The 23,549-nt window shown below is 49.9% G+C and overlaps 1 protein-coding gene across 2 annotated transcripts in view; it reads right to left on the minus strand.

The window, feature by feature from the left end:
- wb (wing blister) overlaps positions 1-23,549 on the minus strand; it is a 159,846-nt gene that overhangs the window by 116,565 nt on the left and 19,732 nt on the right. For both annotated transcript variants that reach the window (XM_025303810.1, XM_025303813.1), the window contains exon 2: positions 14,697-14,977. In XM_025303810.1, coding sequence (XP_025159595.1) covers positions 14,697-14,977 — 281 coding nt within the window. The remainder of the gene's footprint in view (positions 1-14,696; positions 14,978-23,549) is intronic.

The following is a 23,549-nucleotide window of genomic DNA, read 5'->3' on the forward strand; positions in this document are numbered from 1 at the left end:
CGCGCTACTTGAGATTCCGCTCCCATAGCCTGTCCCATAAAGTCCGCGGAAGAAGCCGGCTGCGCGGCTGCCTCGCCGCGCGTTTTAGGTCGCGGCGCAGCGCCACTTCTTCCGCGAAAATGAAAAGTGGTATCCGAGAAGCGCGACTGCCGTGTTTTGCCAACGTCAACTCCCCCTTGGCAAGACCGCAGCAGCCGCCGAGAGGGGTTCTCGAAGCGACGGCTCCCACGACTCGCCCGATCAGCCGCCTTCTTGCCGAGGCTCAAACGTGTCCGCAGCCTTGTAAGGATGCGCCTGGCATTAGCATCGGATGACAGAAATGGCTTTATGGCTGACGCTGACGCGTAGATGAAGAAAGTCGATAATAGCCGGATCGGATCGGTGTCCTTTCCTGAGAGCGCGCAGCCCGACAGCCGGCGACGCGGATCAAGGTCGCGATCGAGTGAGCCGCTCGAAAGTGGTTAAGCCGGATAACGTCGAGGAAGCTATTTCATTTACCGACGAACTTCACGCGTATCCATCGTGCGCGTGTGGAACGAAGAAAGAGGAGTGGGCGTCATCGAGCGCGCGAGAGGCCGCAAGAAGAGTTGCTTGCTGCTCTCCGCGCAACTTGCTCCTCGGCGCATCCTCAATCTCACACCTTCCTACCGGAGGCGGAGGCGGAGGCGGAGGCGGCGGTAGGAAGAAACGGCGGCGGAAGGACGGCGCGGCGCGGCGCGGCGCGGCGAGGTATCGCGAACAGAGATCTCTCGCATCTGATAGTCGTTTTATCCGGGACAGGATCGCGGAGAAGCGCGACACCACCAACGTCGACGACGACGAGCGCGTGTTACGGCGCGTTTACAGCCGCGTTTTGCGCCCTCGTGCTCGTCAACGCCAACGCCAACGAGCGATGTAGCTCCGCCGCGATAATAAACAGTCATGATGTCGATCGCGTTAGTTTAGTCGACCGGCAGACGATGCGCAACAAGTAGGCGAAAGTCGCGCGCTGATTCTCCACGTTGTGTTTTTACGTTCGAAAGTTTCTACCCCCGATCGTCCGCTCTGATACCGCCGAAGAAAACGAAGGAAAACGGATCATGTATTTGGCTCGCTCGATCAGGCCCAGGTCGCGAGGATGCAGGAGGTCGCTCGCGCGGCAGGTTAACGCGCGTCACGACGCGACGACGAACAAAGAGTTCAGCAGTTGGCGGAGCGGACAAAAGTCCAACGGCCGGCACGTCGCGAGGAATTCTCACGAAGCAGCCCCGGTTAGGGCCCGGCAGCCCTTTATGGGCGCAACGCGGGACCACGAGGCCTCCCTCCTTCTTGACCGAGGCTAAGGGCCACCACTAATAAATTGGCATTGCACGCTATCTCGGCAGGTCCGTAAATGGGGTGCACCGAGAGGCGCGCACCGGCAAGAAAATTTACCGGACGGCCGGTTCCCGAAGCCGTTAAGGCTCCTCCGAGCGTCCAGGCTCGTTCGTCGGGGCCGGCGAGTGACCCGAAGAACGAGACCGGCTCCGAAGAAGCCGGCCGTTGTTTGTTTGTTGTTAGAAGTCCCGGCCCTCTTTGTTTATTTCTCCGCGCCGCGCGGACGCGCACCACACGCATAGATAGCAATGATTTATGCACGCGATTGTCACCTGCGCGCGAAGTCGCGTTCGAGACGAGTTGAGTGAGATAACGAGGGAGAACGAAAGTGCTAGTTACAGCGCTTATTACAGCGATCGTACGAGCAAGAAGTAAGCATGTAAGGCTTAGGCACAGATACAGGTTGCGTAAAAAGTTCGCGGAGCGAAACTGAAATAAAGAATATCTAATTCTAAAAATGATTTTATTCTTCAATATAGTCTCCATTAACTTCGATAGACTTGGCCCTCCAATGGCTCTCCAATAATTTTATTCCATCGCGGAAGTGTGTTTCTGGAAGGTCTGCGAAATATGCCTCTACGGCTGCTATAGCTTCTTCATTCGACAAAAAATGCTTTCCACGGAGGAATTGCTTCAGGTTTCGGAACAGATAGAAGCTGCTGGGTGCCAAATCTGGCGAATACGGTGGATGACCAAGCAATTTGTACTTCAATTCATTGAATTTAGACATTGACAAAACGCTTGTGTGAGCAGGTGCGTTATCTTGATGAAAAATGATTTGTTTGTGCTGCAAACCAGGTCTTTTCTCACGAATTTTTGCGTCCAATTGATCCAAAAGGTTACAATAATATTCAGAGTCAATTGTTTTACCTTTTTCCAGATAGTCAATTAACAAAATCCAATTAACAGCATCCCAAAAAACTGATGCCAAAACCTTTTTCGCCGATCTTTCATGCTTTGTTTGCTTTGGAGCTGAACATCCAGCTTTTCAGTCCATTGTGAACGTTCCTGTTTCAATTTAGGATCATGGTGATAGATCCAAGTCTCATCCATAGTTATAAAACGACGCACAAAATCGGTTTTATTCTTCTTCCAAACGATCCAAATGACGCTGAGAAATTTGCTTTCGAGCGAGTTTTTGTTGAATTGTTAACGTATGCGGCACCACTTTTCCAAACACCTTTTTCATTTGTAATTCTTTATGCAAAATATGCCGTACCCGTTGATCTGAAATGCCTATGGTATGAACAGTTTCACGCGTAGTCACACTTCAGAAACAATAACATGTATTTGCTCAATGATTTCTGGTGTCGATGCGCTTTTTGGACGTCCACTGCGTGGATCATCTTCAATGCTTGTACGACCACGTTGAAACTCAAGTGCCCATTTACAAACCATTGTTTTTGAAGGAGCAGATTCCCCTAACACATTTACCATCTCGGAATGAATTTCCATTGCCTTTAAACCTTTTTTAACAAAGAATTCAATCCACTGCACGCTGTTTCAAATTTTTCATTACAAACAAATATACTGACACGTCAACTCCTTCAATTGGCTTGTAAACAGAAAGAATTGACAGATGGAAATGAAAGCTAACCTAGGTTCATGCGAGTGGAAGAGTGATTCTCTATAACCGACTACAATTTATAATTCTACCGTTTACTTGTAGATGCCGTTCCGCGAACTTTTCACGCAACCTGTAGGGGGAGAGAGAGAGAGAGAGAGAGAGAGAGAGGAGGGAGTGAGAGAGAGAGGGAGAGGGGGGAGGGAGAGAAAGGGGGGGACGTTTCAGGCGATTTATGCTGCAGGAAATGCGAAAGCGTCGAACGGGCGGATGTGCGAATATCAGCATTATTAGCTAACACACCTAAGCGGATTAAACGATTGTATGTACGATTTGCTAATAAAGTAACGCAACCGCACGCTGCCGCGTGTCTTATTCAGCCTTTAATAGCCGCTTACAGTTATCGACAAACAGCGGCGTTCCGTTTTATAAACGGCTCGAAAACACGCATGACTAATTATTCGGAGCCGTCGCAATGAAATTCCGTCGGCGATCAGCCAGGCGTCTTAGAGAAACCGGTGCACGCGATATCCAATTAAACCGCTAGCGCCCCGTATTATTCATTCGAGGTATGCTTAGAATAATTAGATAAACGAATCAATTAAATGTCACCGCGGATAAGAGCCGGCGTAACGTGTTATCATCGGTGGCACGGGCAAAACGGTTGCGCGATAAACGCGCGCGCGAGATATGTTATTAAATCATGCGCTTATTGCTACCTTTCTTATAGGGGGAGGAGGGGGGGAGGACTATTTGCGCGCGCGCATGGGCGCAAAAAAGCGCCCGGGGAGTGTCCGCGACAGGTATAGGATTCTTTCGTTTGAGCCGACCACTCGCTCCGCGCATGTCGAGCGCGCTTTTCGCTAACATAATACAGACGGGAAATCGCGTCGATATGAGATACAGTTGAGCAGAAATATTAATTAGATGCTCAATTGACTCGACGGACTCGCCGGTCGGTCGGCGCGAGCGGAGCTCTCTCGCTAATGGGGAGCCAAGCTTCCAAGGATATTTTTCCACGTCGGGCAAAGAGAGAAAAGCAGCAGCAGGCGGGAGGAAAGCAGTGTTATTACAAATTATCTCCAGCGCGAGATCTTACACGATAGTTAATGAGGCGTTTGAGGAGCGTAACAAATCCGACAAATCCCCCGACCGGCTTTCCCTCCGAGATAAGGTAAAACACGAATTTTATAATCTCGTAATAACATCGGAGTTACAGCCACGGATTCGAGAATGTTTTTGCCGGGGCAGACGACGAGCTGGGATATTTCATTCGAGCACCGGTGTCGAATGATCGACCACGTGACACTTTGCGGTTGTAAAACGAGTCCTTTGGATTTCCGAGGGAATTCCTCCTCTCTCGCGCGCGTATTAATATCCCGCGCGGTCGCGCGCGACAAGTTGGCCGGAAATGCCAACTGTTTGCGCCGACGATCTCTCAAAGTTCACGATCGAATTTTGAGCCGGCTTTGAGCGTGCACGCTTCCGCCACTGAGGTATCTCCCCGGCGATACGACGGGAATAAAATACGGTCTCGCGATTTACGCGCCGTTGCCGCCGCTCTCCTAAGCGCGGCTTACTCGCTGACGGACGTATTTTGATGACACGTCATGTCGCTCCGGCTACCGCGTCTCGGCCCGATGCACCGACAATATATGCATGAAACGGGCAGATTTATCGGGGAAGTATCGCGTTACCAGCGAGAAGGTGGACGTATTAATTGCGGATGGATTTAAGGTAACGCGAGACGACATAATCCGATTACGGGACTCGTGTCGACGTGACGAGGCGAGATTCGTCGGTGACTTGAAATTCCTGCTGAATATAAAATCACCGGAGCCCTAGACCACGGGAGATTGCGCGACTCGCCTCCCGGCGATGATCCCCGAGTCAAATGAATACGACCTGAATCGAGATTCTTCATATAAAATCGCTCGAGACGATGCGGTCGATCGCGCGGTTACGGATCATTTTAATCTTCAGATTAATAGTTATTCGTCTTGGCATATTTCTGCAAACGTCAATTGATCGGACATTTTTCGGGACTGACCAAAAATATGTTTCTCGTTGTGTACGCAAAGAGTGGTGCGAGTAATTGCGGCACTTTTATCACCGCTTGAATTGTCTTCCTGATTGATCGATTTATGAGTCAATATTCGGGAGAGATACCAAACGAGATTGAGATGTGAGATTGAGGGGAGCGTGCGATTTCCGCGGGCAACGGCGTTCAGGAATCGGATTCTTACGTAGATTGACGCGAACAAAATCGAATTACGAGAGGGAACCTCGCCGGGAGAAACGATAATTTGACGAAGAGCGAAATTCGATTGCACGTTACGTCGGAGTTTGTAAGAGGGGTAGCTCGGCAAAATTGGATTTACACATATAAGCGTGTAAGCTGGTGCAACGACCTCGCGCGACGTTACGCTGGAGCAATTTATATCGTTACCGAAGCGGCAATTTGACGATGGCCGCGTATTGCCTCGTCGCGTCCGGACGGTCTCGCTGGGCCACAATAGGGGAAAACGCGGCTCAACAATCTCATTCGCCATCTAAGGGAACGTGTAATTATATCGTCAACTTGTAATTGCGAGGAAAGAGTAATCGGTAAAGCCGCTGAAATTACGCGACTGGCCACTTAACGCGAGTCCGACCAAACAACGTTACGTTAAAAGCTATCCGAGGAGAACTTTGTATCTCTCTCTCTCTCTCTCTCTCTCTCTCTCTCTCTCTCTCTCTCTCTCTCTCTCTCTCTCAAATTTTCAACGAGATCTTACGTCCTCGTCTTATTGATTTTAATGGAGCATCTCCCTCGTTCTTTATGGTCTCGAATAACACACCGCGTATAACAACATATTCACTCGAAGCCACGCGGCGAGAGTGCACGAGCGATATTATTTATGCGATGAATTATTTGCGCGACGAGTTACGAGCACCACGACGATGCCTTCCGTTGCGCGCTTCTGCCCCCCCCCCTCCCCCCGCCCTCTTTCCCTACGTCTTTCTCTTTTTCGCAAAGGTGAGAGAATTCTCCGCGGGAGCGCGTCAAACTTGGCCGAGCGAGGTCGGCGCGAGACGAGCGGACACCGCGCGGTCTGCCACGAAGGATTCTACGTCCTGGTCTCTTGCCAATCCGATCTTGGCTCGGACAACGCTCCACGACGAGCTCCAAGCGAGAAGCCATTCGTGCACGTGCACCGAGAGCGCGAGCGTGGTGTGCGAGCATCACTTTCGTCACGCGTTAACTAGAAATCCCTGATAAGTGCGCCGGTGAAATTAGTCTGGAAGCGTGATCAAGAGAGGAAGAGAGGAAGAGAGAAAGAGAGAAAGAGGAAGCGCGTCCGCCCGGAGATCTAATATTGCCCGATTTCTCGGGAAAAGCCACCTTTCCCATCGGAGTTGCGCTTCGTTACTTCGCTTCGCGATACTCTCGTCGCACGTATAATTAGCGCGAGCTAATAAAAGGACATTCGTTGGAGCTCATTTTTCTTGCGCGATATGTCACGAGTATGCGCCGCACAGCGTCTCGTCCTTTGACCGCCTCCTGGGTGGTCGATTTTACGACTCGATTCGGCACCTCCGAGAAAAAGCAGCCTCCGAGAAAAAAGGGGAATCTTTCGTGGGATCCTTCGCGTAAACGTGTTACATACATTTTTTATCGCCGAATACTTCGTTGCGGGAACGCGTCGATTATCTGTTCACAGCAGCGGCTTAGAAATATCCTCTTTTTCTCTCAGAAATACCCCTGAAAATTTGTGGTCGTTTCCCTCGAAACGAACTCCACCTCCAGCCGAACCCAATGGGCTCGGTATTCGTACGATCTTAACAGCCCCCTAAAAAACTCGCGATATGACGATGAAAATGTAGTCAGAATGTAGTCTTGTCTTTTATTCATTCGCTCATTCAGATTTCCCATCTAAAAAGCAAAAACCCTAGTCTTCATTTTTTCATCAGAAGGAAACGTGTCTCACGGGGAGATAAACTATAATAAAGTTATTGCAACCATCGTCGGGAACTAGGTCGCGATAAGATAATTTCCAATTCAAATGATACCTCAGCATCTTCCCGATTCGAGACTTACTTCGACATATTGTACTCGTGATATTCAGGAGAATATTACCCGAGAGAAACGGTGTGGCCGCAGGAGGTATTCGGCGAACGAGGAAGGCACCCGAAACAACAAGAATAATTGATCGGGGTCGACGAATCGCGGCGAAGCCGTAATTCCTCCGCCGCGGCACAAACAGCGGCGGTTAATCGGGCCGGGTAATTCGATTTCGTGAGGTCGAGAGAATCGGTCGCGTCATAGCTCCGCCACTTTGGAGTTTCGAGTTTGCGGCTTTCTCCCTCTCTCTCTCTCTCTCTCTCTCTCTCTCTCTCTCTCTCCCCTCTCTCTCCCTCTTTTGCGCTCCGACCTCGTCCCTTCTTCCTCCCATCGCCCATCATGTTCCTCCTTGGGTTAAGGAACCACACGCCGCGAATACTCGTCCGCGTACGTCCGCCTCGGTGGCGGAGAAGCCGAAAGTATGCAGGGTACCGTGCAAGCAACCTGCGCGCGCAGACATAAATACCTGCTCCGTTCTACCTGCGGCGCGACATAAGATCGCCGTCACCGCCGCCGCCGCCGTAAACGGCCCGTGCCGTGCGTTTACCGCATTTATTCTTCCACTCTGTGGTTGTGCCGTCTTCTTTCTCTCGTTTCCTCATAAGCGGTAGCGCGAGTTGTCGTCGTCGAAAAGCGAGGGAAAGAAGAAACAAACGAGAAATCCACGAGTTTCCGATCGTTAACCCTACAACAATGCGTTCACCGAGAGTCAGCCCGTCTCTCTCTCTCTCTCTCTCTCTCTCTCTCGCGCTCTCTTTCTCGCGTGTACCGTGTAACGATTCAAGCGCATCCGTCTATATCCGTTTTCCTCCTCGCTCCCTCATCGGAGCCCCCTCGGGCTTAAAAATAACCCGAAAGCGCGCATCGCGTGGTAAGCTTAATTGCCGTGAAGTTGTCAGGCTGTAACGACGTGGCGGGACGAGATTGCTTCAAATACAGGGTGGGCCCCCGAGAGGGAGATCCATCCTTGTTTCTAAATGCGGGATTATCATCGACGGGCTTATCACCGCGACGCGAAGTCTTGCTGCACAGCCGCGGAAATCGCGACGGCTCGCGGCGATAACATCGAGGAATCGCTTGTGTCACTTTGTCGCGCGTTTACAACTCTTTTCTCTCTCTTGCGATAATGTCCGTTCCGAGTCGCGAGTTCCAGGCACGCTCGATCGATCGCCTCGCTGAAATTCCGCGGCTGCATTAAGAGGACGTGTCGCGACGGGGATTGCGCGCGGCACGATATAAATGAGAGTAATGCGCGAATGCAAATTAATCGTGTACATATATATATGTATATCTCGCTCGACACGTGATACTGCGCGCCGTTTCAATATAATTCAGAGTAATTAAATTTCACCGCGTAATTGACACGCTTTCGATGCGAGCCGCGCAGCGGCAAGAAATGCATCTCGATTTATCACCCGGTGCGCGGTATCCTCGCCCTCGATTCCTGCCGCGCTCGAGTCGCGGAAGCGAATTACGACCCTTGATCCGCCTTATAACGGGATGCGCCGCAAACATTTCCTTTCCTTTCCTTTCCTTTCCTTTCCTTTCTTTTCTTTTCTTTTCTTTTTATTCCAAGCACGCTGCCGCGTCGCGCGTCCCGGTCGCGCGGCACGATTTCGCGAGACGAGATTCAAACGTTCCACTAATACAGAATCAAGAGTGCGCACACTTTGCGAATCTTAAATTGCCGAGAAATCGTACCAAGAGACGCGACCGAGCAATTTCACTTGCACCGTGATAAACGTAGTGTTTTTATTCATACGTCGCGTTATTGCCCTTCCATAGCGAAAACTTTGCAGTCTTTCATGTTGCTTCAACCTTCGGCGAACGAGCTGAACGAGCGGACATCGGCTGATTTATCGTCACTTCTTCTCTCTCTCTCTCTCTCTCTCTCTCTCTCTCTCTCTCTCTCTCTCTCTTTCCTTGATTCTCTCGTAATTTGTTCCGGCTTGACTGGTCATGACAAGCGCCATCGAGCTTCACCAGCTCGTAAGTTTGTACCGAAGACGATCGACGTCGTCGGTCGCGAGCGTTAAAAGCGCTTCGCACCTTTCTCTCTCTCTCTCTCTCTCTCTCTCTCTCTCTCGCTCTCTCTCGCTCTCTCTCTCTCGCTCTTTCTCTCGCCGCGCGGAGAGGACGCAAAAGTCGCTTTCGCGGCAATCTGCGAGATAACATCGCAGCACAATGAGATCCTTGAGCGCGATAAATGCGAGACGTCGCCTTAAATTTCGTTCCGCTTCTTAACTTAACGAAAGCCAATTTCCGATTACGAGTGCGATTCGCGTGCGTGTCTTCTCGCCTCGCGGTCCTGTTGCCGCGAGCGTGAGCGCGAGCGCGAGCTGATAACGTCGCGCAAAGCGGCCCATTTCGTCGTAAATAAAACGACGTTTTAATTATCGCGGCCGGTTCCGCGAATCAAAGGAGAGCAATTTGTACCGCGGAGCCGCGAAATGCACCGCGCGCCGTCCGCGAGAGCGACGACGCTGCTGTTGGCAAGGAACCCCCCCCCCTTCGCTCGATGAGGCCGCGGCTAACATCATCGGACCTCGAAAATATCTTAATCTCCCTGGTCCTTCCGTTGCGTCTCTCGAATGTGGTCCCGGATAATAATTCACGCCATTCATCCTCCGGCTAAGTCAAACCTTCACGGAGAAAGCGTCGGGAAGTAGCGTGGCAGCGAGAAAAAAGACGAGGGGAACGATCTCGTAGACGGCGTGGCACTTAATCGATCGATCGAGTGCGCTCTCTCAATGTAACGCACGTTATCCTGCCGAGAATCGCAAGGAGCGACACCGGGTCTAATGAAAGAGAGTGGCTCTCAAAAGACAACACGTCGTATCAGGATCGCCTCTCGCATCGCGCAATTATCCGGGTAATGATAATTTATTATCCCGATGATGAGGCCGCGCGAGAGACGCCGGAGAAGACTTTCCCCCAACGATTCGTGATTTTATCTAAATCGCGTAATATGATTAATAATCCCGTAGATTGCGATCTGTTATCGGCTCAGGGCTTCGATGCCGCTTCCTTGTGATCGACGACCGCGGATTGAGGATATGATTATCGCTCTCGTGTCGGCCAGGCAATCTCGTTTAATCGTCTCAGCCTGTCTACCGCGAACGACGATCAACGACGCTCTGCCGTAACCAGAAGGCAAAAAGATGGCCGCGGCTCGGCTGTGGCCAAGGGCTGCGCGCACGCCGCGGTCTGTAATTATCGCCACTGGCCGTGGGAATTGAATTACGAGGTAAATTCGTGACGTGCCACGGTGGCCGCTCCGATAAAAAAAGCCGCGGAACCGCCCGGCGACGACCGCCACCTCGACGAGAGCGCAGATCCGACGCTCCCGATCGAGACTATCGTGATTCACGAAGGTGATTCGGGTATTTTTATTACGGCCGACTACTAATTTTACGCGGGCACGTGTGCGTGCGTGCGTGCGTGCGTGTGTGCGTGCGTGCGTGTGTGTGTGTGTATGTGTGTTCTTTCCTCCTTGCCCTACCGATTTTATTTCGGACACGAAGAGAGAGAGGGGGAGAGAGAGGGGGGGGAGAGAGAGAGAGAGAGAGAGAGAGAGAGAGAGAGAGAGAGAGAGAGAGAGAGAGAGAGAGAGAGAGAGAGAGAGAGAGAGGGAAAACTCTGTCAAGACTCGCACGAACGAGCCGAGGTATTATTTTCGAGACTCGTTAGTCACCTCGCGATAAATCTTGGATGAGCGAATTTGGATGAGAGAATCTGCATTGTTTACCGGAGCAAACTGTTACCGTCGCAAAGCACCGTGCGCGACGCGCGCATGAGGCGACCAGCTCGATTCGAAAGCGCCTCGAATTTCAGACACGCGTAACGACCCAATAACGCACAGTGTTATGCGGTCATAAAATCCCGATAAAAAGCTGCAATTGCTTCACGGCGCGGACGCGTATGTATACATCATCCCGCAACGCCCAGTGAAGGGGGGAGGGGGTCTCCGTGAATAGGAAAAAGAAACAAGTCGCCGCCGAGACGAGGAGCGATCTTCCACCCCACGAGGTATTATTTTCGTGACTTCGTCTGCTGTCCCTCCTCCCTTCTGCCCGCCTCTCACCGTTCACTCCCGTCCGCTCGTCCTCCCGACTGAAGAAGATGATTCATTCACCCGGCCGACGAAGAACACGGCGTGCTCAGGTTCGAGGACCTCGCACGAGCGCGCTCGAGGGACGGCGACTCGACTCGTTAATCCGTGAACAATGAAGGATTCGACCGGCGACCCCCTCGGCACGAGTGCCATTCGCTGCTCCTTTTCACTTTCGGCTGCTCGCCGCTTGCCGGGGTTAAAGGTGACGTCGATCTACCAAAGCCGATAACTCGCGCGCGCGCTGCGATCCTTCTTCGACGATAACGCACGATGTCGCGAATGATGATGATAGCTGCGGGGTCATCATCGGGCGCGTCGATGAATTTTCTATGACGGCGGACACCGGCGGATAATCCACCGAGCCTATCCCCCCACCGGGTCTAGTATATTCGATCTTCCCGGAGATTCTACTCGCGACGAATCGAGCACGGACCGTAAAGCCGGCGGTACGTCGTAATAAGCGCAAACGATCGATTCCTCCGCGCGCTTCCTTTCGCACGCGCGCGAGAGAGATATGTTGCCGCGCGCATAATATTAAGTACACTTTCAAGACTCCATTAAGGGTACAAATGAATTTCCTACGACCGCTTGCTCACCCCGTGCCGCGCGACTGCTCCTCCTCTTCCGCCGTCCGCGTCGGAGCGACGCGAGGCCTTCTCGGCGGCGAGAAAGAAAGCCTCTCGCGAGAGTTACATCGCGGCCCGATGTTTGACGATCATTTGTAGCCGTCCGCTAATTATTGCGCAACGCAGTCCCGGGGCTACCCTCTTCGCTCCTGCACCATGAGATCAAGTTTGTCCATCAAGCGGCCCTTTTTAGGCACGGACAAATTAATTTATTTCACCGGACGCGCCTACACCTGGAAGGCGGTGCCGCGCGCGCGCGCGCGCCCGCGCGGTTTCTCAGTGCACGTTCGTGCCAATCAGTAGCGCAAACAGAAGTTATGCCTGAGACGAGCCGACCGCGTCAATCACCGCGTGAGAATCTCCTCGGCCGGTTTTACCGCGTACCGAGAAGCGACCTTATGGCTCGTTTTAGCCGCGCGCCCAAAATGTCCCCTCGCGTCTTATCGTCGCGATTGTCGCGTGCGCGGGCACCGTGGAGTATCACCGTCACCTCGTCTCATCACGCTTGTCTTCTCGCGCAAAAAGATATCAAGCGCTAACATAACCAGCTAATTGCGCCAACATGCACCAAGAGTGCCGTCGTTTCTCCCGACTCTGGTGGTCGCGAACGGCAACAGCAACAACAACAACAACAGCATCGACAACATCGACGCTGCACCGACTTAACACCGGTTCGCCGGATTAAAGAAACAATCACGAGCAACGTCGGCCAGCCGTGAAAATTAATAAGCGCAATGAACGTAAACGAGCACCATAAATATGCTCTCCCGCGTCTCCTGCTTATTCGCCGATTAGCATAATCATTCCCGATACTCACGGACCGTAATTTAAAAATGTCGCAATGAATCGCCAGTAATCTTCCCGTTACAAACAGCATGGCCAGGTATTCAGTATATCACAGTGAATAAGAAAGAAAAAGAATAAAGGGGAACGTAGGAGGAGAGAGAGAGAGCGAGAGAGAGAGAGAGAGAGAGAGAGAGAGAGAGAGCGAGAGCGAAGAAGTAGATCCTGGATCTAACGTTGCGCAAGAGCATTGAATAGTGCCTTCCCTTCGGCATATCTTAATTATCTCCGTTCGATCGTATCGATCTACACAACGCGCCGTAATTGACTCCATTGTTATCGCAGAGTCGCCAGGCCGATCACGACGCGATAAAACCGAGAGATCGATCTCGACGATCTTTCGCTTTGAGGCTGCCTATTCCCCTCCCGCCGGCCACGCCTCGGATTAACCCAACTTATTAATTTAATTAATCGGGGAAATTAATCGCGACCGATTAAACAGCGTCGTCGCGGCCAACACCGTGTGTGTGTGTGTGTGTTTAATGACGCGGCTTGTCGACAACGAAGATTAAATTCCCGCGGCGAGGATGCCGACGTTCTAATTACACAGTTCACGAGACTCGGAATTACAATTACAAGCTCGTCGTCGTCAAAACGATCGTCAAAAAGCAATCGTCGTCCCTACTCCGCCACGAATGTTTGTTTTTCAGACGATAAAGAGCTGACGCAAGCGCATACGTGCGCGATTATTAATCCGATACCCGAGCGAGACTTTTAATTATGGACCATTACGAGGGAGAATCGTCTTTTGTAAGCGGCGCACCCACGGCGCGATTGCACGCGGAAGATATTCCGATCCCGAGGGCGGGGGAAGGATTAGGCTCGCAATCAGCGTCCAATTAAGGGCCAAGGCTGCAGGCCCGACTCTCTTCGCGTCTCCTAATTGCACCGTCGAGATTTCGCCTATCTCGAGACGTGTTCATTATTATCGCGGTGCCGGTTTTACGGGGGTATTAACGTATCAATTACGCGAAAGGATTAGCCCGCGGTTATCGCATCCTGTGGGAGGATCAATTAGCGAGCGACGCGCGAGCGCGTGGATGTGCCGCTCGACGGCATAATTATCAGCCGCGCCGGCTGCGATTCCGCGACTAAAGAGGCGAATACACGTGACAACATTATCGCGTGACTGTTAAGTAACAGTTAAGTAACGTGTTGAAGATTGATACGAAAGAAAGTTCCAGAGATTTCCCACGTTTTCCCTCAAACGCGCAGTTTCATTTTCTCGCGGTAGCTCCGAATCCACGTGCGTAAAACGTAACGAGACGACTGTTTCGCGTGACGCTCAATTAACATTTCGAGAGCGTTCCAGCACTCGAAGCGAGCGAGACCCTCTCTCTGTCTCGTCAAGATTTAACTTGATCTTGCCTGTCGCGTTGGCGCTTCGTTTCACGGATTCGTTCCGTGCCTCGTTCCTCAAACCACGTCCTCATTACGAACAACTCTCAGAAAAGGGCTGCGGTGCTCGTTAAAGCTCGTTTTTCGCCACCGCCTGCTCGCAATTTGTTAAGGGACGGAGGACCGCATGCATACCTGCGAACCGCCACTTATGTTTCTAAGAAGGGTCCTCCGAAAGGAGGAGCCGGCTCTTCTTCTATTCGCTCGAAGTTTATTCCTACGTCTCTTCCTCTGTTTCAGTTCCGTCGATTTATTCTGCTTTCTTGCGGATTTTCTATCGTCTATCTGTCCTCGCATATGTCGACACGCTCAAGTTTCCACATAAATCAGAGTCGAAATGAACGTCAAACGTGAGAAACGACACCAACGAGAGACCGAGAGATTTGATTGTCTTTCGGGCACCAGGCCCGAAACATCACACGAAACGAAACGGCAGGATACAGACGCGATATTCGAGTTTCCAAGCTTCAAGGAAAAGAAAAAAGAACGCGAATCATGTCCGGGAGACGCAGAATAAAATACGAGCAGAACGGACGGCTGTGAAACGAAGTTCCAAGTTTCGTCTCGCTATTTGTAGGCGCGCAATTTTAGCGATTTTACTTTCTTATCTGAGAATATCCCAAAGACTAGTTTGACTTTTTCCGCAAACCGCGGAAATGCGCGCAGAAGAAACTTCGTTCACTTGCGTACCTGATTGAGATCCAGGAGAATCGTCACGTGTTCGTAGTGACCTCTGGCCAATGACGGGCTCTGCCACCACCTGCCGGAATTCAGGTGCAGCACGTTGCTGATGTGATGCCTCTTGCCAGGATCCGGGCTCCTGGAGTCGCAGACGGAGCATCTCGACGGTTCCGAGGGTTTGCAGAACGTCTCCGGACCCTCCTCGCCGCACGTCGCGTTCACGTAAATCTCCGCTTTCGCGGCAACGTTGAATATAGACGGGAACAGGCTACTGTTCTTTAAGGTCGAACCTGGGGATGACAAAAGGAGGGGTTCCTGCGTCAGATCGAGATAACGATGAAGGAGAATGTGCCGCGTCGTAATGTACCTTCCGCTGGCTTGGGAACGCATTATCGGATTTCGAGCGCCTAAATTAATCAATATACAAATTGTTACCATCGATGCGCAATAACTGTACAATCTGTAAATGATCTTTCGACCGATCTTTAGCGACGTCAGTCGCTGTAATTAACCGCCGGCATAAAACCACAGTGACAACGTGGCTTTCCTCACGACTCTGTTAACTCCTTAATGCCTCCGAGAAGTGTCTGCGAAGTTAGCACACGTTTTAAAAATTATTAAAAAACAATGTTAGTTCCAGTAGCATTTTTCATAGTTTTACAGTTCCTGATAAAAATAAAAAGAGTTCCCTGTTTTTAATAACAAAAAGGCGAAATTGGAAAAATATGCTAACTTCACATTTCAGCACGACACAGTCTCCTCTAAAGTACAAGAAGAATAAACACGGTGAATAATACGCTCTTTAACGAGAGTTCCCCCGTTAATTCTAAGCTAGTTCTACAACTATTTCAGAAGCATTTCAGAACAAAATTCCAACAATTAACAATTCTGCACAATTCGTAATATTGGCCGCCAGCACGACACCCGGCGAAAACATGTCGTGCTATCGACTTGTTGTACTTCTCACGGTAGTTCTACTCGTTGGTTGTTCTACTCGAGTTCCATACAATTCAACCATTTTCAGTCATTGTTCCGCCGTATAAATATGACGACGCTAAGAAAAAGAGAAAAATTATGATTGCGAAAACTACAATTACTCTCCACCTGATATGTTACGTGAGTGCGGAAACATAGTTTTATACATATTGAACATTTTTATTAAAGTTGATTGCTAAATAGATATTAAAATATTTATGAACAAAACACATAAATTACAATATTTCACATAAATCCTCCGTCGCTCTCCGCACGACGCATAAAAAATTAACAATATAAATTCCTAATCTTTGGTTACGGTCAGCTAAATTAAATTCGAGAGATACGACGCATCAGAAATGCGCGGGAATCGATAGCACATTTTTACCGAGTGTCGTGCTGGTCCCAAACGCTAAAATTAATTTAAAAATAGTTATGCGGCGGAACAATGACTGAAAATATAGAATTGTATGGGACTCGAGTAGAACAAGCTAGAACCATCATTAGAAGAACAAGAAGTCGACGGCACGACAGATTTTCATCGAGTGCCGTGCTGGCGCCAGAGGTCAAAATTAATTTAAAAATAGTTATACGGCGGAACAATGACTGAAAATAGTTAAATTGTATGGAACTCAAGTAGAACAAGCTAGAACTATCATTAGAAGAACAAGAAGTCGACGGCATGACATGTTTTCGCCGAGTGTCGTGCTTGCGGTCAATATTTAGATTTGTACAGAATTGTTAATTGTTGGAATTTTGTTCTGAAATGCTTCATAATTGTAGAACTAACGGGAACTCTCGTCAGAAAGCGTATTATTCACCGGCTTCTTGTACTTTAGAAGAGACTGTGTCGTGCTGGAACGCGAAGTTAGCACATTTTTTCAATTTCGATTTTTTGCTATTAGGAATACGGAACTTTTCGTTATTTTTATCAGGAACTGCAGAACTCTGAAAAATGCTACTGGAACCAACATTGTTTTTCATTAATTTTAAAATTCGTCACGCTAACTTTACAGACACCTCCGAGAACCATCACCCGTCACCTTCCGAAATACAGCCGGGCGTCGTAAAGCTTTGCTCTAGCCGTTAATTCACTTTTATCCTCGTTTTATGAGGCTACCGGCGTCTTTTATTGGCGAATCCTAGCGTCGCGTCGATAAATCATCGCGAGTCCCGATACGCGGTAGTCTCTCGTGTGTTTACACGACAAACGACCGTCTGCGGGGTCGCGGGTGTGCATTAGCGTCCCATAAATTCGTCTCATGTGGAAAAATGACGGGGGAAAAGCCGGTTCCCTCTGTTAGCGGCGTTTTCACGCCTGTGACTTTTCCATCCGACAGCTTCGTAAACCTCCGCGACCGCGCTGGGCACGCGATATTCCGCAGCCGCCGATATTTATTCGTCGATACACACGACACACGCGCACATTGTAGAAATTTGTTATAAGAAACTTCCCGTTTAATAAATCACGATCTCACATGTCGTAAACTCTGCGCGACAGTTAGCCAGTTTTGCAAGAAACGCCGCACACATGAGTGTCCGCAGTCGTGTCGGCGCTCCACCACGCGGGCTCCGATCGATCAGAGATGTCAATTACAGCGAACAACCCGCGCGCGTGTGTAATTACATTCCGATGGCCGTCGCTTGTAATTGCAATACACCGAAAAATCGCAACTTTTTCGTGTACGAGCGCGACGCGGTTTGCGACGCGTCTTCGCGGCCAAGAGAGAGCGAGCGAGAGAGAGAGAGAGAGAGAGAGAGAGAGAGAGAGAGAGAGAGGAAGGGAGGGAGAGAGAGGGACAGAGAGAGAACGTAGAGTAGCCAAGAGGCTCGAGAAAGAGAGAAGGCAAGATGAACGTGTAATCGAAGCTCTGCGCGGTGCTGATCCCGTCATTTTCTGCTAGGCGACGCATCCATCGACAGGTTTTGACAGAGCGCAACGCGAAACCAGTCGTGCGCGCGGCGAACAGGTTGAGGCGCGCCGAAGATGCCGCGCGGAGATGCCGCGGCGGCGAACAGGTTCGTCGTCGCGCCGGTTCCACACCTGAACAGGTTACACGCGCGTACTACGGCACGTAAGAAACGCGAGAAGGGCTCTATCCGCGCGCGCACGCGCGCGCGCGCAAGAGAGAGAGAGAGGGAGAGAGAGTGCGGTCCGGCCGGAGATAAAAGACAGTTCGCGATGCGTCGGTAATAATGAATTGATCAACGCGCCGCGAAAACTGCACCAGGGGAAGCAATTGACCGACATACTTTGTCCCCCGGCGCGAATCGGTTTGAAGAATAGCCGGAGGATAATGGAAAGCTCGATTCCACTGCGAGCCTTTTCATCAATCCGGACTGGTTCGACGTGAGAATGAGTCACAGCGGGGAAAGAAATGATAAAACTTGCGAGGAAAAATAAAACACGAGCGACCGCAAAATTCTTCTCATTTCTTTACGGAGATTTCGCCGATAAGTTCTCATTCATGCGCGCGCACGCTCTCTCTCTCTCTCTCTCTCGCTCTCTCTCTCTCTCTCTCTCTCTCTCTCTCTCTCTCTCTCTCTCTCTCTCTCTCCCTTTCCCTCTCTCATTCTCTCGCTCGCTCGCTCTGTACTTCCGAGCTTCTTTTGCGAGAGGTCAAGGGTTAAACGCCGCGTGATAAATAGCCGCATTAGTATCCCGGCTAGATCTTGATCTTGATCTTAGATACGCGGCGAGAGAATTATGCGCCATATCCTGCCAAAAGTCGCTGTTATTAGTCAGTATTATCTGGTGCGAGAGGACGACTCGCGCGATCCATTATTCTTGATTAATGCTCGCCTCGCGCGGATTATACGCCACCGCGCGGCCGCGCTCACGTCCGGGAATAATGATCCCTCTGGTATCGTTCACTTAAACAACATTTAATAACAGGCCTGTTGACGCTCGTATACAGACGTTATCGCGCCAAAAGGATCGTTAACGAACGCAGCGCGGCGTTTACGGAACGCGCTAATCAGATTATCAGCTAATCGCCCGCAGCGATATTTCACGCCGTCACGCCGAGCGTTCCGGCGTTTTTCCCGATCGGCTCGCTTTCTCGAACGCATAATCGACGCCATCGATTCGGGAAACGCGCGTCAGTTCGGGATTAGAATCTGCGCGCGACTAGCGCACGGCGCGGTGCAGGGATGTTGGAGGATGTCGTTGACTGCACAGCCGCGCAGGGGCGTCAACTGAACTCTTCTTCTGTATTACGCGCGACTCGCGTGTCCGAAAAATTATTCACCGCGCGGATTAGCGCGTCTCTCGTAGCCCACGAAGGCGAAGGCGCGCGTACGCAAATAGTGCGCGAGAGTGCCACGTCGTCCCACGCCAAGCCCCCCAAGTCTCCCCCCCCCCTCGCTCTGCTCCGCTCTGCTCTGCTCCGCTCTGCTCTGCTCTGCTCAGCAGAAAATCCCTAACAAAACTAATGTCCGCGCCACGTAAAAGGCAAAGCCTTCGCGCCGTCGCTCTCGCTGTTCTCTGCACCCGATGACGAATCCGTACGAGTCCCTCTCTAAGCCTCCGCGTGCTCGTTCGCGTGCGCTCGCGCTCGCGGAGCTCCCTATTTCAAGAACAACGTGGCAGAAATCTCCCGGACGTGCTGCTTGCACCAAACTGCGCGCATTATGCGCGCGGGTAGAGAGAAAAAAAGCAACGGGGCGTTCAGAGAACGAGCAGACGCATTGTGCGCGTGACGGGCTGCCGCTCTCCGCTGTTTGCTGCAGTCTGCCGTGCCGCTCTTCTATCCCTCTCGCAACTAGGGACCTGCCTGAATAGGGAAGCGACAACAATGACAGTGTCTCTTCCGAACGGTGTCTAATGATATGCAAATGTACTTTTTATCGGTCTACGCCACAATAACTACGCCGCAAACATCAACATTTTAATCCGCAAGAGTTCATTAATCCGCATGGCACGAGTATGTTCAGAAAATGTTCAATCAGGTGTCTACACACGCGAAATAAATTTTAGAAAAGTTCTCCGATGGAAAATTTTTCGGGAATATACGGGAAGAACGTGGTCATCGTCTTCACCGATGCGAACCTGGCGAGCAACTTGATAAAAAAAAAAAAAGCATCCGCAATACCGTTCGATTGTATCTTCATTTGTACCTGCTTGTACCACTTTTTGCTTCGTTTGTACCTCTAAGAATAAGAAGATAGGTGGAAGGGGAAAAATAGCTAGCAAGCAAGTATAAAATATTCGAAAACGACCAACGCCATCCGAAAGAGATGTACCGTTTGTACCCGTTTGTATCTCCCTTCCAATCGTTTATACCTCAAAGGAACCGGAAGTACAGGATCTTCAAAAAACATTCAAGAGGTACTTTCGCCAATTTTTGAGATATCGCAAAACGGCCAACGCCATTCGAAAGAGAATCATTTGTACCCGTTTGTATCTCCCTTCAAATCGTTTCTATCTCAAAGGGACCGGAAGTACGAAAGTACTTCCTTCCGACATAATTTAAAGATCCTGTACTTCCGGTTCCCCTGAGGTACAAACGATTCTCTTTCGAATGACGTTGGCCGTTTTGCGATATCTTATACTTGCTAGCTATTTTTCCCCCTCCCCTTATCCTTTTGTCCTTCGAGGTACAAACGAAACAAAAAGTGGTACAAACAGGTACAAACGAAGTACGATCGACCCGTATTGCGAATTTTTTTTTCATCAAGTTGCTTTCCAGGTTCACATCGGTATCGTCTTTGCATTCAAACACGACTACTCGCCTTCAGCAAAAGCCTCAATTGTCAACTTGGCACTCGTCGCGCCAAGAATAGCGCTCTCGTGTTCATCGTGTAATATTCCCACATTCCACATTCACTCTCCCCGCTCTCCGGGAAAGCCGAGGAACGCGATTTAAATCCCGAGTTCAAGGTAGCGCGCATCCAGTATCCCCGCAGTCTTCGGAGCGCCCATCGATTATCGTGAATCACGGCTTCTCCTCTCTCGTTCTCGACGATTGCACCCCCGACGATGCACCTTGCAGCCACGCCGCCGGATCGTTCGGCGAGGAAACCGAACTCAACACCATACTCCGATGCGTGCACAGCGGACGCGAAACGTTGAACCCGGGCGTGGTTCGAACTGACACGGAACAGGAGACACGAGCGACCAGGAAATTGGCCGAGGCGTGGTCTGAGAACATTTACTGCGGAGCTATTTGTCGTGAGCGATGTATCCTTCCGTTCTTCAATTGCTTTAGTCGTCAACCAAGATGTTTCAGGACACGCGCGTCCCACGATCGAATTGCAATCGCTCGAGCGAGACGCAATCACGAACCGAGTGATCTTTTGCTACGAAATTGCAGAAATAATTAGGCGGCCGAGTTGAACGTGCAAACGCACGAAGTGAGGATGCATGGCGACCAGCATCGTGAAAATCACGAGAGCTCAACGAGGGAGAGAGACATTCTCTTGTTGTTACGTCAAAAGTATTACTTTGTCCTTGACCAATTTCATAATTTAATTAACTGAATTTCACCGCAAAGTTTAATTCTACGATCCGAATAAAAAAGAAATTACTGATATAAACTCTTTGGCTCTCTCTCTCTCTCTCTCTCTCTCTCTAATCGAGAAGCAGCCGGTTCCACGAATTTAAAGACTATTCTTGGCCATTGTTTTCTCACATTTAGGCGAACTCTACGTTTGGTGCATCGCTCTCCCTTCTGGTTTCCCACCGCACTCTATCACTTTCTACTCTCTCTCTCTCTCTCTCTCTCTCTCTCTCTCTCTCTCTCTCTCTCTCTCTCTCATGTGCACACTCTCTTTCTATAATAGTCACAACATGGCATGGGGGAGGATCGCGTGGCACGGCGATTCCAGAAAAGGAGCAGAGACCGCGGCATTGTGTCATGTCTGCGCGCAACGAAATCGGAGTCTCCTTTCCTGCTCGCGACTTAAGCCCGCTACGAGTGACTGATGACGACAGAAATAACCCCCGTGTTCTATCTTTCTGCCGAGTCGGCCGACCGGCCGGCCGGCCGACACGGCCCGGCTCGACGCGGCGCGGCGCGACACGACGCGACGCAACGCGACGCAACGCACGTGTCCACGTGCGTGTGTAAACCTACCTACGCAAGCGTCGCGCGAGAGGGAAGACGACGCGGATCGACCGCGTGATTTGCGCGCGGATGAAACGGCGAGAAACGGCGAGAAACGGCGCTGCGCCGCACCGGTCGCGCCGGTACATCGCTCCACGCTCGATAGAGTTTGCACCGTTGCGGTAAGAAGAGCTTCTGGTAATTACTGGCAGAAGAGCTTGTCGTTATTATTAGGGTTACACCGTCGTGATTCTAACGCGCATGTCGTTTATACCACGCCTCGTCATAGTCGGCCGAATCGATTGTTCCGAACAGCTTACGCTGACAAGTAAACCTCGGGGAACGTCAAACGCCGATTCGTTTCCAATTTTTCATAGTTATTTTTAATGTCAAAATATAAAGAAATCTGTTATCATTTTTAGCTTAAATTAATTTTTTCGAAATTTCTGAAGTTTTTTGTTCATTTCTTATCAGATTTTGACGTTAACATGAGCTTGTTTGCTGGATAATGAGCCGAAAGATTACCCAACGTCGAATGTAGCATAAAACTGAACACTTTTTCAACAATGACGTCATCCATATTAGATCCGCCATTTTGAATTTTACAAAATGGTTCTGCTTCATAATCGGTGACATGTGTGTGCAAGTTTCAACAAATCAGATATAGATATATTTTTAAGAAATATTGTTTTAAATATGTATATAATAGTGTACTTGTGCAAAACTTCAAAAATGTCGAAAAAATTGAAAAAACTAATTTAAGCTCATATTTTGACATAAAAAATAACTATAAAAAATTGGAAACAAATCGGCGTCTGACGTTTCCCGAGGTTTACTTGTGAGAAGACGCGCGAAAAACTCTCGAGGAAGGACGAAGGAGGACGAAATCGGTATCGAGTCTTTGCCTTCACGGTTACCTTTCCCCACGATAGCCAATCAATTCTTAAATAATTTTTTCGTTAAAGACGGAATAATCTCTCTCATCGGTGGTAATTATCAGTTTGTATGATTAGAATGAAATATATCGTCGCTTTCGCCGTGACTCGCGGAAGAAGCAACCTCCTGTTAATCTTTCGAACCTAACGAGACTCGCTCGAGTGATCCATCCTTTGAAAAAAAATATTTCCCGCCCCGTTGATAGGTGCGGTGAATTCTTCTGGAGAACTCGAGGAGCTCCAGCCGGTTCTTATCGTGCTTACGATAAAAGGTGTTTATGATAATAATAACAAGTAGTGGCGAGCGATAATAATGATACGAATAACCCTATTTGACCCGGTTTGACTTATACGCAACCCGGAATATGCGAGAAACGCGCCTGGTGGTCCTTATGACTAATAGTTCGGCCGGTTACGGCATGTTTCACTCGTGTTTCTTCGAGGATCTATCCTCCCGGCTGAGCACTAAAGGAAAAAATATGTTACCCACGAGAAACGAGCCACTGACCGGATTCGAGGCCCTACTTTCGCCCGATGATGCAAGGTGAGGTAACGTGAGCTCCCTCTTAGTGGCCTCTCAAGAAATTTTTCTTCTCTACGCTCGATGATAAGGATTATTGACTTGAAAGATCGTTTCATACAATCTCAAGTTGAGTGCAGGAGTAAATTAATTATTACGACGATATCGAGGGAAAAAATCGTCCACGACGATATATTTCATTTCCGATTGGACGAATAACTGGTAATCGGCCAGAGATCAAACTCTCAAAAGAGAAAAGAAGTGAAAAATTCTAAAATAACTCCCGCAATTAACCGCAAATTAAAAAATGCGTGTATTTTCTCCGACCTAAAAACCGCCCAATTTTTCAATCAGAAGCTCCCATTCAGCTCGTCGTGGCCCGTGA

The sequence above is a fragment of the Harpegnathos saltator genome, unplaced genomic scaffold (assembly GCF_003227715.2).
Source record: "Harpegnathos saltator strain DR-91 unplaced genomic scaffold, Hsal_v8.6 scaffold117, whole genome shotgun sequence".
NCBI classification, from domain to species: Eukaryota; Metazoa; Arthropoda; class Insecta; order Hymenoptera; family Formicidae; genus Harpegnathos; species Harpegnathos saltator.